The following is a 17,911-nucleotide window of genomic DNA, read 5'->3' on the forward strand; positions in this document are numbered from 1 at the left end:
TTTGCTTGTTGTTTTTCACAATAAGCGTGATTTGTGACTCTTAAATCGTCATGAAAACCCGGTCGATACTGATAACGAGCGGACAGTCCCTCAAAAACGTTGAGATTTATTTAGAAAAGTTAGTTTTACTGCTGACGTCCCCTTTAACTTTCAGAGATTTCAGTTTTCTAACGGTATAACGCCATCATTAGCGTTCTCCGAGTTGTATTGTAACTGATTTGTGGGCTTCAGGGCTCTGAAAATGCTAGTTTTCACCTTCCCCCTAGCCCCTCCCACACATCTACTTATGTGTGATTGTTCAAAAACCTGTGGCAAAGAGGCAGCGCTTATCAGATCTGCATTTTTGAACACGGAATAGATTTCTATTACTAAGCCGGTTTTGATCAAATTTGCTTTTTTAATGTACACTAATGATCTAGTTTAATACATCACCATATTATGTCTTCTTTAAAACCTGTTCATTTGTTCCTTTTTGTCTTGTAAAAGGGAAACTATCAAGCTTAAAACCCACTTTATTTCACTCAAATCAGCCTTTGGATCAATACTGTAAAGGCTTTTTACTTTTTAAACTTTAAAACACTCACTAAATCTGATTTTTTTATGGTCGAGACGCAACAAATGCTCGATCGTTTCCCGCACAAAAAGCTTAATTAAGAGGTCAAGTTTCATTTGACTTTGCGTTTTGCGTTCTGTTTCAGTCGTGAACGAGGCTTTGGACGCGACGCTTCTGCGAGAAACAATGTCGCTTCCGCTCAGACTCGCAAACGCACGCTTTTTCTTTAAAACCTGTTCATTTGTTCCTTTTTGTCTTGTAAAAGGGAAACTATCAAGCTAAAAACCCACTCTATTTCACTCAAATCAGCCTTTGGATCAATAATGTAAAGGCTTTTTACTTTTTAAACTTCAAAACACTCACTAAATCTGATTGTTTGTGGTCGAGATGCAACAAACACTCGATCACAGAGCCTTTTGTTTGTTCTCCAGCGGGTTCAGGAACAGCTCCGGTTTTAATTGGGGGTCGTTTTAGTCAAGCTTTTTTACAAAACACAGCCCCGAGCTTCATAAAGAGGTGAAGTTTCATTTGACTTTGCGTCTCGTTTCAGTCGTAAACGAGGCTTTGGACGCGACGCTTCTGTGAGAAACCACGTCGGTTCCGCTCAGACTCGCGTGAGCTCCTAATTACCGACGCGGCTTAGAGCGGGATTTGCTCGTTTTAAGAGGATTCAGCTGTTTGTTTGTTCAGGAGGAGGTGGAGAGAGAGAGAGAGAGAGAGAGAGAGGAGAAGAAGAGGAAGAAGAAGAAGAAGAAGAAGAGGAAGACGTAGAAATAAAGCAGGGGAGGCAAACGAACGAAGCGTGCACCCGAAAGCTAAAAAATGCAAGAGGCAGATGTGCTCAGTCAAAGAGGATTGTGTGAGAACTGTAGCCGGCGGGAGCGATGGAGGGAGAGAGAGAGAAGGAGAGAGAGAGAGAGAAGGAGAGAGAGAGAGAAAAGGAGAGAGAGAGAGAGAGAAATGAGAGGAGTAGAAAGATATATATATGGAGACAGAGAGGAAAGAGAAATGCAGGTGAGAAAAAGAGGAAAGGGAAATGGAAAAAAGATGTAGATAGAGTGGGAGAGAGACAGAGAGAGAGCAAAAGAGGAGGAGAAAGAGAGATGGAGAGAGAGAGAAAGATGGTAATAGAGATGCAATAGAGAAGAGGAAATGAAAAACATGGGATGATGAAGAGAAACGTGAGAGGAAGAATGATATATGTAGAGAGAGAGAGTGGGAGACAGACAGATGGAGAGAGAGAGAAGAGAGAGAGAGAGATGGGGAGGAGAGAAGCGCAAAAGGTGGAAAGGAGGGTAGGAGGTAAGGAGAGGAGAGAGACAGAGTGGGAGAGTGACACGTAGAGAGAGAACGAAAGAGAAAAGAGAAGTAAAAGGATGCAAATAAAGGAGTGAGTGATGGCGAGAATGGTGAGAGGAGAGAAGAGAGATAGAGAGAGGGGGATGGCGAGACAGAGGATATAGAAATGGAGGTGAGGAAAAGAGGGAGGGGAAAAGAAACAAGGGTGAGTGAATGAGAAAAAAGAGGTGAAAAAATGAGAGGAAAGAGAAATGAAAGAGGAGAAAAGGGAGAGGAAAGAGAGAGGAAGAGGAGAGCGAAACAGGTGATAGGAAAAAAGGAGAAGAAGAGAGCGAGTGCAAGAGAGAAAGATATGTGGGTGTAGAAAGAGAGGAAGATGGAGACGGGTAGAGAAAAAGAAAAGCAACCAAGGTCAGTGAAAGAGGAAAGAGAGGAACAGATAGAGAAAGAGTGAGAGAAGAAAGAGAGGAGAGAAACAGGTGAGTAATGATAGAGGAAAAGAGGAAAGAGAAATGGAAGTGGGTAAAAGAGGAGAGGAAAGAGACATGGAAGTGGGTAAAAGAGGAGAAGAAAGAGAAATGGAAGTGGGTAAAAGAGGAGAGGAAAGAGAAATGGAAGTGGGTAAAAGAGGAGAAGAAAGAGAAATGGAAGTGGGTAAAAGAGGAGAAGAAAGAGAAATGGAAGTGGGTAAAAGAGGAGAGGAAAGAGAAATGGAAGTGGGTAAAAGAGGAGAAGAAAGAGAAATGGAAGTGGGTAAAAGAGGAGAGGAAAGAGAAATGGAAGTGGGTAAAAGAGGAGAGGAAAGAGAAATGGAAGTGGGTAAAAGAGGAGAGGAAAGAGAAATTAAGATGAAAATATGAGAGGAAAGAGAAATGAAGGAGGAAACCAGGGGAGAGGAACGAGAGAGACAGACAGAGAGAGAGTGAGAGAGAGGACAGAAAGTTTGGTGAGAAAAAGAAGGGCAACAGAGGTCAGTGAAAGAGGAAAGAGAGAGTGAGTGAAGCGACGGAACGGAAAGAGACAGACGGGATAAAGAGACGAGGAGCGTCGGAAAAGTGGAGCAGAAAATCAGAGGCTTTTGAGAGAGAGAGAGAGAGAGAGAGAGAGAACAGTCCAATTAGTACTATAAAACAACGTATTTAACCCTGTGATGTTTCAGGGGCAGAGCTTGGGGGAGGGGGGAGGGGGGAGGGGGCGGGGCTCAGGGGGCGGGGCACGCGGGAGGTCCCAGGATCGAGTTTGGAGCGAAATTCCGGAACGTCGAGATCATTCGGATCGTCAACATTTAAACGAATGACAGAAAAATGTTGGTAAAATTTAAACTCGATTCCGATACTAAAGGAACAGACTCGATACTCGTTACCGCGGTAATAATCAAAACATGCTCTTTTTTTGAATCATCATTTTCAACACAAAAGGACAGTACTTTCTTTGTTGCACTAGTTAAGATAATTATAACACTGTTCAGGATGTTTTGACTTTATTTGGTGTATTTGTACCTGTTGTACATATAATTTATACTTTTACACCAATCGAGCAGGTATTTGTGGAGAAAAGTTTTTTTTTTTGAATCCGTAGAAAATGACAGGAAGTGACATCACACCAGGGACACACTCATTAAAAGTTTATGCAGAATTTACACAAAGAAACAACCTTTTTTTTTAAACTTCCTAAACATTAATTCAACAAAATAAAGTTGCTCTCTTTGTATTGTCAAATTAAAAAATAAACTTAAAAAATTAAAATGTGCTTTTTTGTTCAGCAAAATTCAAAATACAGTCATCTTAACTGCATCATAGTTCAATGAGTCGTTCAGCCTGTAGGGGGCGCATTACAATGCTTGACCTATGTTTATTTCATTTCTCTTTACTATCATTATTATTTATTTATTTTGTTTCATTAGACAGCACAACTCAGCATGAAATGGGGATGAGAGAGAAGGGAGGACATACAGCAAACTGCCCGAGCCGGGATTCGTACTCACAAAAACGAATCAACGCTGTGGTAAAAAGCGGCGCGAGGTTGTGGGTCTGCATGTTCTCCCTGTGTCACCGCGGCAGAGAGGTTAGCCCCGCCTCACCGGTCAGATTCTCTCACCTGATTGGACGATACTGCGGTGTATGATTTAGCAGCGCTTCGACCCACTTTGTCTGAACCGTGAGGTAACTCTTGTACTGCTCTTTCCTCACGGTTGCATCAGGCGAGAGCAGCAGTCTCTTGTACAGTGTTCCCGCTCAGTCCAACCTCACGGAAACGAGAGCGACTTGACTCAAGGGGCAAACGTTGGCGCTAAACCCAGGAAAAGTATCGTGGGAAAATAATGTTGAAATTGTATTAAAATTGGCTGCAGTTATTTAGGTTATGTCGTTTCCTCCAACGACACAAGATCCTGTCGGGAGATGTTGATTAAAATGTGCATTATGATTAAACGTGGGCAATGTGTATCGAACGTTAGATATGTGTCATAAAATGTTGTTTAAGTAATATTTTAATATGTTACAAAAAATCCGAAAAGATCTGACTAGAATTAGAAAAGTTATTTGTACAGGATATTCTAATTTTGACATTTTAATACATTTTGAAATTGTAATAAACATCAGACAAATGGGAAAAAAATTACATTCGGATTGAATTTGGAAATTTACTAATTTGATAAACTTTGGTCTGAATGGGACTTATTGTGCCTTCATTTTATTAGTGATTATTTTTATTTTATTTTACAAGCCCTTTGGACTTGTTTTTTTTGTTTTTATTGTATATATATATTACAAAATATTTCGGTGTAATCCCTCATTCGTCCAGGCGTGTTCCATAGTAGAAAAAGCTTCAGTTGTAGTCATCTGGACTCAGTTTGCAAAAATAGACGTTTCGACTCTCATCCAAGAGTCATTGTCAATAACAGAATTTAGGTCGAGAACTCCGATATTAATACTGTTCTGTGGTAAGACCCGCCAGAAACTGAAACAGAAACAGAAACTCCCCCCTTGTATCTACCGAGCTTGTTTCTGTTGAAACAAACAACTCTTTCTACTTCAGGAAGGCTCCTCCCAATGGGCGGGTCTTACCACAGAACAGTATTAATATCGGAGTTCTCGACCTAAATTCTGTTATTGACAATGACTCTTGGATGAGAGTCGAAACGTCTATTTTTGCAAACTGAGTCCAGATGACTACAACTGAAGCTTTTTCTACTATTACAAAATATTTAAAACATTAAATTAAACAAATGAATACATATACATATATACATTAATGATTTAAAATTATTAAATCATATTTTATTAATTTGATTGATTTTATTGATTGTATTAATTGTATTAATTTGATTTATGTTTTATCTATGTTTTTTCCCCCCTTTTTTCTTCTTTTTCTTAAAACTATGGTGATAAACCTTTTCCTGATTCTGAAAATAAATCATGATCAAACACAAATGTTGTTTTGACTCTGTTGGAGTCCTGCAGGATCTTCATGATCTCTTTCAGCTTTTTCAAATACATTATTCAAATGTAACTATAACGTGTGCTCTGATTGGTCGCATGTTTCGAATCACACACTGGACAAATCTCTTTCTCTTTTCTTGCAGACTCAAGATGAATCCTATGACACAGCTGTACTACAAAAGGGTGAGCACTTTTCCTCTTTGTTTTTAACCAATATTTCCTTATTTACTTTCAGACTTTATAAATGTTTTGAGCGGTGTTGATCATTTGTTCTTCTTTTTTTAATCTTCTTTACTGTGACACTGGGATCGTTTTCATGCCCCACAAACGCCCTTCACACTTTGACAAATCGCTCCGGCGTTTATGAATTACAGACTGAGCCAGAGCCAATATTTCACACCTTTTCTGACTGAATTACTTTCTAGACTAAATACAATATGTGCAACTTTGGGTCGGGTTGGTTTTGACGGACAGAGGTCGGCAACAGGAACAGCACCGATTATGGTTTAGTCCTGGCTTTGTTCCTTGTTTAGTCCTGGCTTTGGTCCTTGTTTAGTCCTGGCTTTGGTCCTTGTTTAGTCCTGGCTTTGTTCCTTGTTTAGTCCTGGCTTTGGTCCTTGTTTAGTTCTGGCTTTGTTCCTTGTTTAGTTCTGGCTTTGGTCCTTGTTTAGTCCTGGCTTTGGTCATGTTTAGTCCTGGCTTTGGGCCTGGTTTAGTCCTGGCTTTGGCCCTGGTTTAGTCCTGGCTTTGGTCCTTGTTTAGTCCTGGCTTTGGGCCTGGTTTAGTCCTGGCTTTGGCCCTGGTTTAGTCCTGGTTTTGGTCCTTGTTTAGTCCTGGCTTTGGCCCTGGTTTAATCCTGGCTTTGGCCCTGTTTTAGTCCTGGTTTAGTCCTGGCTTTGGGCCTGGTTTAGTCCTGGCTTTGGCCCTGGTTTAATCCTGGCTTTGGTCCTTGTTTAGTCCTGACTTTGGCCCTGGTTTAGTCCTGGTTTAGTCCTGGCTTTGGGCCTGGTTTAGTCCTGGCTTTGGCCCTGGTTTAGTCCTGGCTTTGGTCCTGGTTTAGTCCTGACTTTGGCCCTGGTTTAGTCCTGGCGTTGGTCCTTGTTTAGTCCTGGTTTAGTCCTGGCTTTGGCTCTGGATTAGTCCTGACTTTTGCCCTGGTTTAGTCCTGGTTTAGTTCTGACTTTGGCCCTGGTTTAGTCCTGGCTTTGGCCCTGGTTTAGTCCTGGTTTAGTCCTGACTTTGGCCCTGGTTTAGTCCTGGCTTTGGCTCTGGTTTAGTCCTGGCTTTGGCCCTGGTTTAGTCCTGGCTTTGGCCCTGGTTTAGTCCTGGCTTTGGCCCTGGTTTAGTCCTGGCTTTGGCCCTGGTTTAGTCCTGGCTTTGGCCCTGGTTTAGTCCTGGCTTTGGCCCTGGCTTTGGCCCTGGTTTAGTCCTGGCTTTGGCCCTGGTTTAGTCCTGACTTTGGCCCCGGTTTAGTCCTGACTTTGGCCCCGGTTTAGTCCTGGCTTTGGCCCTGGTTTAGTCTCTTTTTAGTCCTGTTTTAGTCTGGTCTGTCAATTCAACAGTTACTGAAAACATGTCTTAAATGTATTAACTGAGGATCAAGAGAACAGGCTGTAAATATCTTTATACTTTAGTTTTCAACATTACGACGTAAACAACATGCACGATTCTCCATGGCAACGACTGTGCTTGATTGTATTTCCAGTAAACGCCGCGCCAAACGACGCCAACGTGCTCTTAAATCTGACCTTGTTTGGCGTGTTTTTAGGCCACGTATTCGCCGTACAGAGACAGGATCCCTCTGCAGATCGTCCGCGCTGAAGTGGAGCTGTCCACAGAGGAGAAGGCCTACCTCACCGCCGTGGAGAAAGGTGACGCCCCCGCACCGACACCAGGCCACCAGCAGATGGAGCACTTCTGCTGGGTCTTTAAAGGACACATATTATGCATTATCTCTCTTGTTATTGGGCTTTAAAGGTGCTTTAACTTGGGCTTTAACTCGGCTTTAGCATGTCATGTTTTAGAACTTAAAACGTTCATCCATGTGCTCCTTCTAAGCGTCATCTACTGAACCATGGGAGGGTCAAATCAACTGACATGCACAGATGTAATGAACGTGATTTATTTGATGGTCATGGCTTGGTGGTGATGTATGGGCTCAAAAATGATGTAGATTTTCTAACTTTGACGTCACAATTCGGGGGGGAATTGAAACAGAGGGATTTGTTTCAATTTGGTTTACTTGAAAAAGTCATAAGCAAAAATGTTTGGAAGACAAAAACTGATTAAAAAGCAATATAGATAAGGAAAGCAGCGATAGCCAGCTGGAACGAGCAAGAAAGCGTCTGCACTCTTCGGAAGCAGGAAGTGCTGCCGTTTTTCCTGCTGTTGTGAAGCACTTTGAATTATCATGTGTATGAAATGTGCTCTACAAATAAACTTGCCTTCGTGAGGCTCAGACCGAGACAACCTTGTAAACAGGATTTATCAAATAAGTGTGAATGAAGTTCAAATACAGTTAAAACACAAGTCCAGGTATGTTTTTGATGAGGCAACGATGTTTAATGTCATGTAATGCTCATAAGTATAAAGTCCATTTTGTATAATATGTGTCCTTTAAGAAGCCTGTAATTGCATTGTGCATTTTGACCCGAAAGCGGCGTTGAAGTGAATGTGTTTCTCGACCTCTGACCCCGTCCTCTCGCCCGTCCTCAGGGGACTATGCGGGGGTCAAACACGCGCTCCGTGAGGCCGAGGTCTACTACAACATGGACGTGAACTGCCTGGACCCGCTGGGCCGCAGCGCGCTCCTCATCGCCATCGAGAACGAGAACCTGGAGATCATGGAGCTCCTGCTGGACCACGGCATCCACACGGGCGACGCCCTGCTCTACGCCATCCGGAAGGAGGTGGTGGGCGCCGTGGAGCTGCTGCTGTCGCACCGCAGGCCCAGCGGAGAGAAGCAGGTCATTCACTTTGTGTCCTTTACGTGTTTATAAAAGGGTTTGATCTTCTTTTTTCACACAAAGAAGAAACACATTACATTATATTACATTACTGCAGAAATAATGTCATGTAATGTTCAATTTCAATTTCAATTTACCTGGAATATTTTAGATGTATTTGTTACTTGAGCAAAAGGGTGGGTACTGACCAAAACAGATATCTTCATTAAAAGATGCATAGAACTGTTTACTTTACCCCTACGATTAGTATTATTTTGTCCTATGTTAGCTTATTTTTATCTTTTTATTTTATTTATATTTTATTTATTTTTATTTTTAAATTTTTATTTTTATTCATTTATTTTTTGTTCTCTCTTTTCCCTATTAAGAATATGAGAGGTTCTGTCCATAGGAGTTTTGTTTATAAGAGTTTTTTTTCTATTAAGAGTGTTATCTGTTCCTTTCTTCAGTATCTAATTAAGTTGCAACACCGAAATTTCCCCATGTGTGGACAAATGAAGGCTTATCTTATCGTATCTTATCTTATCTTATCTTATAAATATATATATATATATATATAATGATGGAAACATTTTGAAATAAGGTTTGTGAGTAAACTGTTGATTAAAAAGCATTAGTTATTTGTTTCTCAGCACTTGTAACGCATTTAATAACATTTGCAGATGGCTTATAATTACAAACGTGAGTGTTTTTAAATTAGAGCTGCAACTAACGATCATTTTAGTAATCGATTCATCTGTTGATTATTTATTTTGATTGATCGATTAGTTATTCAAATCAGGGAATAAAGATCCGATGACGCTAAAGAGAACGTCTTCAACAATTCTATTTACATTAAAAACACAGATTTTACAAATGCCTTGTGTCATAAATCCAGCTTTGTCTGAGTCTTGCTGTGGACTCTGTGTAAAGGTCAGAAAACAATTATTTAATTACAAAACTAACTGACGATTAATTACTGTAAATAATCAATTAGTTGCAATGAAATGATTAACTTGTTTGAGTCTAATATTAAACTATGCACAGAAAGTTTGATTATTCTGTGAAAGTCAAATTATTTTCAGTGCTCATAAACAAAAAACAGTGCTTATTAACGCCTTATAAACTGTTTACTAAGGAACATTAATTTAAAGCTGACATAATGATAATTTATGCCGATGATATTCGTACAACATTATGTCAGAAATGTGCTTAAACACGACTATAAAATTCATAGTTCAAGTGCAAAAGTGTCATTTTAATCAGCTATTATTTGACAATATCCTCAGTATTCTAATCCTGCATATCTATAATCAATCTAATTACAATATTATCGTTACCTCATTTGGTTTAATATCTGAAAATATCATGAACCAGTCCAGGTGGCGCGTAGTAAAAGTACAGGAATCTAACTCAAATCTGTGGATTACTAACAGTCAAATTACTGTTCAGGGATTAATGTTCTTACGGGATTAATTAAAACGACAACTACAATCCTCAAAGGCGGCGCCAACGAGTCTGTAACGTCTGTCATTTCACTGAAGCTTTTACTGCCTGTGTTTTCGGGAAAGAGGAGGGAAACGTGTCGTCCCGAATCGCCCCGAGACCAGACGGTTTAAGGACATTTTCACGCTGCATTGGTGTGAACTCGGCGACGATTGGCTCAGCGTGAAAATGGCCCTGATCCTGAAACGAGTTTGGCACAAAAACGATTTTAAGGTCACGGCAAAAGCTAAACTTTCACCACGGCAACATGATGCAAACATGTCGAATAGAAATGCTTCTCAATAGTTATGGACGGCACAAATTGTACAATATGTTGGGTTTTTGGGCTTTTTAACAATCCCTGGGGACCTGGGTTAAGCCAAAGTTAACCAGGTCCTAAACCAGAGCATAATTGTTGACCAGTTGTTGACCTAATCGTGATGTATGTTTCCAGTTATAACTATTCGTGACCTGGACTAAAAGGCATAGACTCGGACCAGGACTCAGACCCTGACTCGGACCAGGACTCAGACCCTGACTTGGACCAGGACTCAGACCTTGGAGCAGAACCACTAAAGTAAGATTATACTAAGCAAAAAAACTAAGGAATAATCTTGGTTCAAACAAGGTCCAGACCACCAACAAAGAAGGAATAAACCAGGACTAAAGGAGTCAATAATATCCAGGAGCATAACTCAGACATGGACAAATCTGAGTGGATTAAACTGTTAAATCTAGACCTAAACCAGGACTGAACCAGGACTGAACCAGGACTGAACCAGGGCTGAACCAGGACTAAACCAGGACTAAACCAGGACTAAACCAGGACTAAACCAGGACTAAACCAGGACAGAACCAGGACTAAACCAGGATTAAACCAAGTCTGAACCAGGGCTGAACCAGGACTAAACCAGGACTGAACCAGGACTGAACCAGGTCTAAACCAGGACTAAACCAGGACTGAACTAGGACAAAACCAAGAATAGACCAGGACTAAACCAGGACTAAACCAGGACTAAACCAGGACTAAACCAGGACTAAACCAGGACTTAAGAAAAAAAAATGAGAAACAGTGGGCTAGGTTCAAATAAAATGCCATGATATTTGCGAAGCCTGGTCGCCATGGAGACCAACCCTTGGCCGACGCGGAGGATTGTGGGACGGCTTTTGGACAAGTATCAGAACAAATGTGCTCCGTTTGAATCAATTTGTGTCGAGTTTTGTTTCCATTCTCTGACAGCGTTTCGTTGGAAAGTGTATTTACCAAGACGCACAAATGGCAAAGAAATAAATGCGATCAACGTCGTGCGTCAGTAAAACTTAATTATATCATTAAAATGTAATTAAAGTGAACGTATTACTGGTTGCGTGCTGTCCGTGGTGCTGAAAACCTCTGACATTTCGACATTAGGGCTGCAAGATTATCCACAATCAAATCCCAAGTTGCAGTGGCGCAATTAGCACATGGCAAGACTGTAATTAAAACATGTCATTACGGCCCCTGAGTTCTGTTTTTGGTATGAAACCTGCTGCTAATCCTAGTTTAGACCGCTATTTATATTCCAGTTCAATGTCAACTCAACTTCAACCCTGATTTAAAAACATAAACACAAATCTAACTGCAATTAGAATGCATCCGAAAATGTATAATTAGATGTTCAAAAATTCTCCTGCCTCAGTAAAGAAAAAGTCCAACTCTTTATCAAAACTAGCCTGAAGAAAGCATGAACAAAGGCTTAATTCATGACATTCATTGTGATTTAAGTCTTTGTTTATGCTTTATTAAGGCTAATCAAGGTGTCGTTATTATAAAGCCGTACCAGAAGAAGTGTCTTGTTTTTCGTTACTGTGGAAAAGGGAAAAACAGTGACATGGAAAACATTTGATTTGGATTCCAGCTGGTTTGGACTCTCACGGCGGGGGTAAACGCAGAGAGGAAGAGGGGTCAGAGGAAGAGGAGGAGGGAGGTGAAGAGGGAGGTGAAGAGGGAGGTGAACGGACCGACCCGGAGAGCTCCAGAACAGCAGGGTTTTTCTGTCTCTGAGGAACAATCAAGTCCTCCACAAGACCAGAGTGACACAAGGGGATGGAAACTTCTTGAAAAACTCATAAAACCGGTTAATATTCAGCTTCCCGTTTTATATTGCTGTTAAATTTTAAATGCCAGTCTTTTATTCGCTGTTAAATGATGTACCAGCGTCAGCTCTGGTGGCTCTTTCAAACTCTTTTATGTCGTGAATAGTGAAGCGTGTGGAAGATGTACTGTTTTAGCTGCATCCCTCACGCTTTTTGATTGTTTTAGTTTATTTTATTTAAGACAAGATAAGTTAAGATAAGTCTTTATTTGTCCCAAAATGGGAAAATTCCAGTGTTGCAAAACAAAGTAGGCACAGAACTAAACAACAAAAAACAGATAACTTATTAAAAAAACACTCTTATAGAAAAACTCTTATAGAAAAACTCTTATAAAAAAACTCTTATAGAAAAACTCTTATAAAAAAACTCTTATAAAAAAACTCTTATAGAAAAACTCTTATAGAAAAACTTTTATAGAAAAACTCTTATAAAACTCTTATAGAAAAACTCTTATAAAAAAAACTCTTATAGAAAAACTCTTATAAAAAAACTCTTATAAAAAAACTCTTATAAAACTCTTATAGAAAAACTGTTATAAAACTCTTAAAGAAAAACTCTTATAAAAAAACTCTTATAGAAAAACTCTTATAAAACTCTTATAGAAAAACTCTTATAAAAAAACTCTTATAGAAAAACTCTTATAAAAAAACTCTTATAGAAAAACTCTTATAAAACTCTTATAGAAAAACTCAGCTGGTTTTATGGACAGAGAATATTGAAAAAACACAGTATTGCACATTTCACAGGGAACAAAGTACAGAAGCATTCATCAAAAACAATATTGACGAGATGCTTTGTTCTTGACCAGAGCTTCTCAAAGTGTGGTCCGCGCCAGTTAAAGGGGGGGCCGTGCCAAGGGGGTCGCGAGATGTTTGGAGAAAATGTGCTAACATTACGCTCGACACAGAAAAACGCCCAGTGCAAACACGTGGTTAAATACTGGAGCGCAGCGGCGGAGTGGGTGGGACTGCATATGTGCCCCGCCCCCTCACACATGTTTGCCACGGGTTTCAAACGAGTCACGGCTTTGGCCTCTTGATCAGTGCTCCCTCCTCCCTCCCTCGGGTCAAAGCGCAAACTAAAGAAAGACACTGTTAATGACACTGGAAACTAGACGCCCCTAGCAATGGCTGAAGCCTCTATCCCTCTTTCTCTCTCTCTCTCTCTTTCTTTTTCGTCTCTCCCTCCCCCTTGTTCTCCCTCTTGTCTCTCTCACCGTCTTTCTTTCCTTTCCTCTTCCTATTCTGTTACTTCTCTTACTTTCCAGCTCCCTCTTTATATTCCTTCCTCTCTTATTTCCTTTCCTCTTTCCATTTTCTCTCTCTCTCTCTCTCTCTCTCTCTTTCTCTCTCTCTCTCGCTCGCTCGCTCGACTGGCTCCGTCACAAAATTCTAAAGAATAAAGGCTAAAGAATTCCGCAGACACTCATAATGTCCAAATTCATTTAAATGGGGAAAAAGTACTAATACATTTGAAAATACTGCAAAAAGTACAAGTTGTTCAAATGTCAAAAGTAATAACACACGTACTACTGTGAAAGCGATCGTAATGAGGTATAACTTGTTGAAATCGGTTAAAGCGTTAAGGAGTTGAAACGGGCTAAATGGAGTACTAATATTTTTGAAAATACTGCAAAAAATACAAAAAAATACAAGTTGTTCAAATGTCAAAAGTAATAGCACACGTACTACTGTGAAAGCGATCGTAATGAGGTATAACATGTCGAAATCATATGGAAATTATGGAAAATATAATAATAAAATACAAGAACATATAGTACTCAATAAATGTGATCAACCCATTTAAACTCAAATTTTTACTGCAGCGCTCCGTTTAAAGCTTTGCTGGTTCGGCGCAGAGTTTAAGAGACCGAGGCAGGTTTTAACAAGGTTTATGTTACGATAATAAATGATGCGGGCGGTGGACAGAGCACAGAGCAGGACGACACGCAAAGGAACACGCAAAGGAACACGCAGAGGAACACGCAGAGGACGTGGACAGACGAGCAGCAGCGGCAAGTGTAAAACATCCAACGTAAAGCAGAAAAATCACAAAAGCTCAGACTGAACTGTGGCGGTGAAAAGACCAGGTCTGATTCGATGATCAGCTGACGTGTGGGTGTGTCTCGTCTGCCGCCCTGTGAGTCGGCCACGCCCCCCTGCCACACACACGTCCTTATTCAATATTTTCTTAAAAGTTAGTGATGAATCTGAAATGACTGTTACTAAGCCATTTTAGCTCAATGTTGCAGTTGACAATGAGCAAAATATAAATGACTGAAAAAGCGTAATATGTCTCCTTTAATGAAATAAAAACGATGAAAATTATGCTCTACATGCTTTTAAAGGTGTCGGTAAGTTGGTTAATGGTTTGCCCAAGGATACAATGGCAGTAAAAGTGTGTAAAAGTACTTCCACTTGAATTCAAACTCTGTACAATGACTTTTAAAGTGTGTTTTCTCCCTTTGTATTTCCAGATGCCGTCTCTGATGATGGACAGTCAGTTCTCAGAGTTCACGCCGGACATCACGCCCATCATGCTCGCCGCGCACACCAACAACTACGAGATCATCAAACTCCTCGTCCAGAGAAAGGTACAGACTTAGTGACAGTCATAGTCGTGGAAAAGCTGAAGCATCTAATATTGTTTTAACGCTTCCGGATCATCTTCACTTTTGTAAAACGCAGTATCTTGTTGAATTCAGAACACGTGCTGCTGTTTCTCGCTCAGATTGGAGATTACAGGACTATAACGTCTTCTATTATCAACCCAATCTTGTTTCTTCTTTGTATTTTCAGGTCACCATTCCCAGACCGCACCAAATCCGCTGTGACTGTGTCGAGTGTGTCTCAAGTTCAGAGGTAAAAACACATTCAAATGCCAAAAGATTCAAATGTTATTTTAATGTTATTTGGGTAAAACAATTGCTTAGAAATATGGGTGTATAACTTAATTTGAGTCTTATTTAGGGGAAATTAAAAGGGAAAATGTCCTATCTATCAATAATAATGAAAGAATATCTATTGCTGAACCTAAAATAAGATTAAATTTGTTTTTAAAAAAAGGTGTTGTAACAGTTGAAATTCAAAAACAAAAAATACTTATTTGCAAATTGGAATTACTACTAAATGTCTAACTCAAAGTGTATATACAATTCAAGCAATTTGAACATATTTAAGATAGACTTATTCACTGGCGTTTAGCATCGCATGAGTTGTGTAGTTGTCTTTTATGCATTTTTTTTTTTTTAATTAGGCTGAGCAAAATAATATGTCTGTTTGCCGTAACCCGACCGACCCATTATGAAACTAGCCGACTGAAAAATAAATATCCGCATTTTGCTGAAAAAACGTCAAAATCTTTTATTTTTCAATTATTTCGCCGACTTACCGACCGGTCTGTCCTGAACCACCGTGTCAAATAGTTTTATCACGCTTGTTAACTTGACTTTCATTTCAAAGGACTGATAACGCACCGCGAGACACATGCGTCATCATTTTCAGTCCTCCACATGCGTCTGTTACAAAACAGAATGCGCGTAGGAGTCGTCATATTGCCTTTAACAAATTGGATTACCCTCGTCGGCGCCACTGACATGTCCAGAGTAATGCCAGGCTCTGTCAGAGTGTGAAATTTGACTTACGCAAATACATTCTGGGATTGAAACACGCCCAGTAGCGTCATCACAACAAACATGGCGGCGCCCATGTCCCCCGCATGTTCCCCCCGCTCGCCTTAGCTACCAAAATAAAGGATAGCGGCGTACAAAAGGTCGACGTTTTCCGTCATTGACTGTTGAAGCCTGACCCGTGGTGGTCACTCCGACTCAAAAAATGACCAAATTTGGATCTTTTTTTTTGCCTTCAAAGTGAAAAAAATAAGAATTTGCCTACCGACCGAGCCAGATGAAAAATGTTGACTCGGGTTACAGCAAACAGACAATTTATTTGGGGTAGCCTTACTTATTTATTTTCTACAATTTTTTTTTTACTTAATAATTCTGATTTTATTTGGCCTGGTTCCATTTATTTTAAATTAAGTGTAATATTATATTTTGCTGACTTTTAGAGCTAAATGTTGGTTTTATATTGTTAATATAAAATAGTTTGGAAACTATTTGTGTGTAAAATGCGCTACACAAATGAGGTGGGATTGTTACGCCGTCTTTCCTTGTTCGTGCAGGTGGACAGTTTGAGACACTCCAGATCGCGGCTGAACATCTACAAAGCGCTGGCCTCGCCCTCTCTCATCGCTCTCTCCAGTGAAGACCCCATCCTCACGGCCTTCAGACTCGGCTGGGAACTCAAGGAACTCAGCAAAGTACGAATCCAATCGGCCCTTTTCGATGTGTTTCAATTATACTCCGGGAGCTGTCCAGGGTTCTGAAACTTACCGCATGAGCTATCCGTGGTGCTGAAATTGCACTGGGAGAACTAGAGGAACATTTTAAATTGGGAGCGAGAAACTGACTGAAATTGCGGGTTAAAAACAATTTTCTGCTCCTATATTTGAACCTAAAATATATAATTTACTCATCTGGGTTGGACATGAGTTTCCAGGGACTTTTTGGAAATGTAATATTCAATGGGAATTTATCTTTTATTTTATGAAGATATATATATTTTTTAAAAAGATAAATTCAAACGTTTTTTGTATATTTTTTTGTATTGAAACTGCCAAAATGTTGCAAAAAATACAGCATAAAAATAAAAACAGACAACATTTGAAACTGCTCTTAAAAGAACAGTATAAAGCAATATTTCTATAATTAAGTGGCATTCGTTTTTTTTTTTTTTTAATCCTCGTCCAAGACATTTATAAACCCATTTAGTACATCTAACAAACCTTTAATCAATACAAGACTTGCTAAAATGTTATTAATTTTGGTTCTATAATTTTATTGGATCCAAAATAAATCTTGCTTGGGGCCACAATAAGTCCAATAAGTATGTAACCTCCATATTAACTTTGATGTTAGACTTGTGATTCTTTGCGACCATTTCACTTTGTGGTTAAATCATAATTTCTATTTTAGTTTAGTTCAGTTCAGATTATTTAATTGATTTATTTATTGAAAATGGCACTACATGGACCAGACCATCATAAAAAAATGTCAGTAATAATTCACAACCAGAATACTCAGCAGCATTAAATCAACTTTATTCCTTGAATTGATAATCGAGATTATTGAGGTCACAATTTAACCATAAGAATTCATAATTGCGAGACTAATCGGCAGCAACGATGAGTCATTGCAGTTCAGTCTATTCTCCAAAAAGTACTTTTTATCTGGCTGTTTATGGGGCAATAGCATTACTTTTTCATTCAGAAAGTTTGATTTTTTTAAAGTTAGACCTGTGAAAAAAGGCAAATTCAAGGATTTCAGTGTGAATAATCGTTAAATCATGACGCAAATAACTAAATATTGCTTGAGGTCTTTCGATTGCTGCTTATTTTCCTTCCCTCCGTATTTCAGGTGGAGAACGAGTTTCGCCAGGAGTACGAGGAACTGTCGCAGCAGTGCAAGCGCTTTGCCAAAGACCTCCTGGACCAGGCCCGGAGTTCCCGAGAACTGGAGACCATCCTGAATCACCGCGACAACGACCAGAGCGAGGAGCTGGACCCGCGGCAGTGCCACGACCTCGCCAAGCTCAAGCTCGCCATCAAGTACCACCAGAAGGAGGTGGGCTGAACTCGTTAACCCTTTGAAACGGCAATTTGACGCCACTTTCAGTCACAAACATGCTTTTTGTGGGTTGTCGCAACATTTTGAGGACTTTTTTTTCCCCATTAAAAAGATAGAATATTTTGGTCATAAATTGTTGCTCGTTTGTATGGTTTAAAGGTGCCATAACATGCTTTTTTTATAATAATGACACGTGCTTGCCCTTATGACGCGGTCTTGCCCCACCACCCGACAGTTTGGAGATTGGAGGAAAGGAGATAGTCTGTAATATAGCTAAACACTGCGGGAATCAATCAAAAAAACACTCTGGGAACATATATGAAGCATAAATAGCAATGTAAGAAGGTTAAAAGCTCTGAAAAGTCGA

General features: G+C 39.9%; 1 protein-coding gene across 1 annotated transcript in view; it reads left to right on the top strand.

Moving 5' to 3' along the window:
• Positions 1 to 5,439: 5,439 nt before the first annotated feature.
• The window catches only part of trpc5a (transient receptor potential cation channel, subfamily C, member 5a), a 77,840-nt gene continuing 65,368 nt past the window's right edge, over positions 5,440 to 17,911 (top strand). The window contains exons 1-7 of the mRNA XM_072459114.1: positions 5,440 to 5,475; positions 7,061 to 7,163; positions 8,008 to 8,258; positions 14,335 to 14,451; positions 14,657 to 14,719; positions 16,041 to 16,178; positions 17,335 to 17,541. Of these exons, the coding sequence (XP_072315215.1) occupies positions 5,443 to 5,475; positions 7,061 to 7,163; positions 8,008 to 8,258; positions 14,335 to 14,451; positions 14,657 to 14,719; positions 16,041 to 16,178; positions 17,335 to 17,541 (912 nt within the window). The 5' untranslated portion in view covers positions 5,440 to 5,442. The remainder of the gene's footprint in view (positions 5,476 to 7,060; positions 7,164 to 8,007; positions 8,259 to 14,334; positions 14,452 to 14,656; positions 14,720 to 16,040; positions 16,179 to 17,334; positions 17,542 to 17,911) is intronic.

Source organism: Eucyclogobius newberryi, unplaced genomic scaffold (genome assembly GCF_026437365.1).
Source record: "Eucyclogobius newberryi isolate DKJ021-1_F unplaced genomic scaffold, fEucNew1.0.hap1 SCAF_22, whole genome shotgun sequence".
NCBI lineage: Eukaryota > Metazoa > Chordata > Actinopteri > Gobiiformes > Gobiidae > Eucyclogobius > Eucyclogobius newberryi.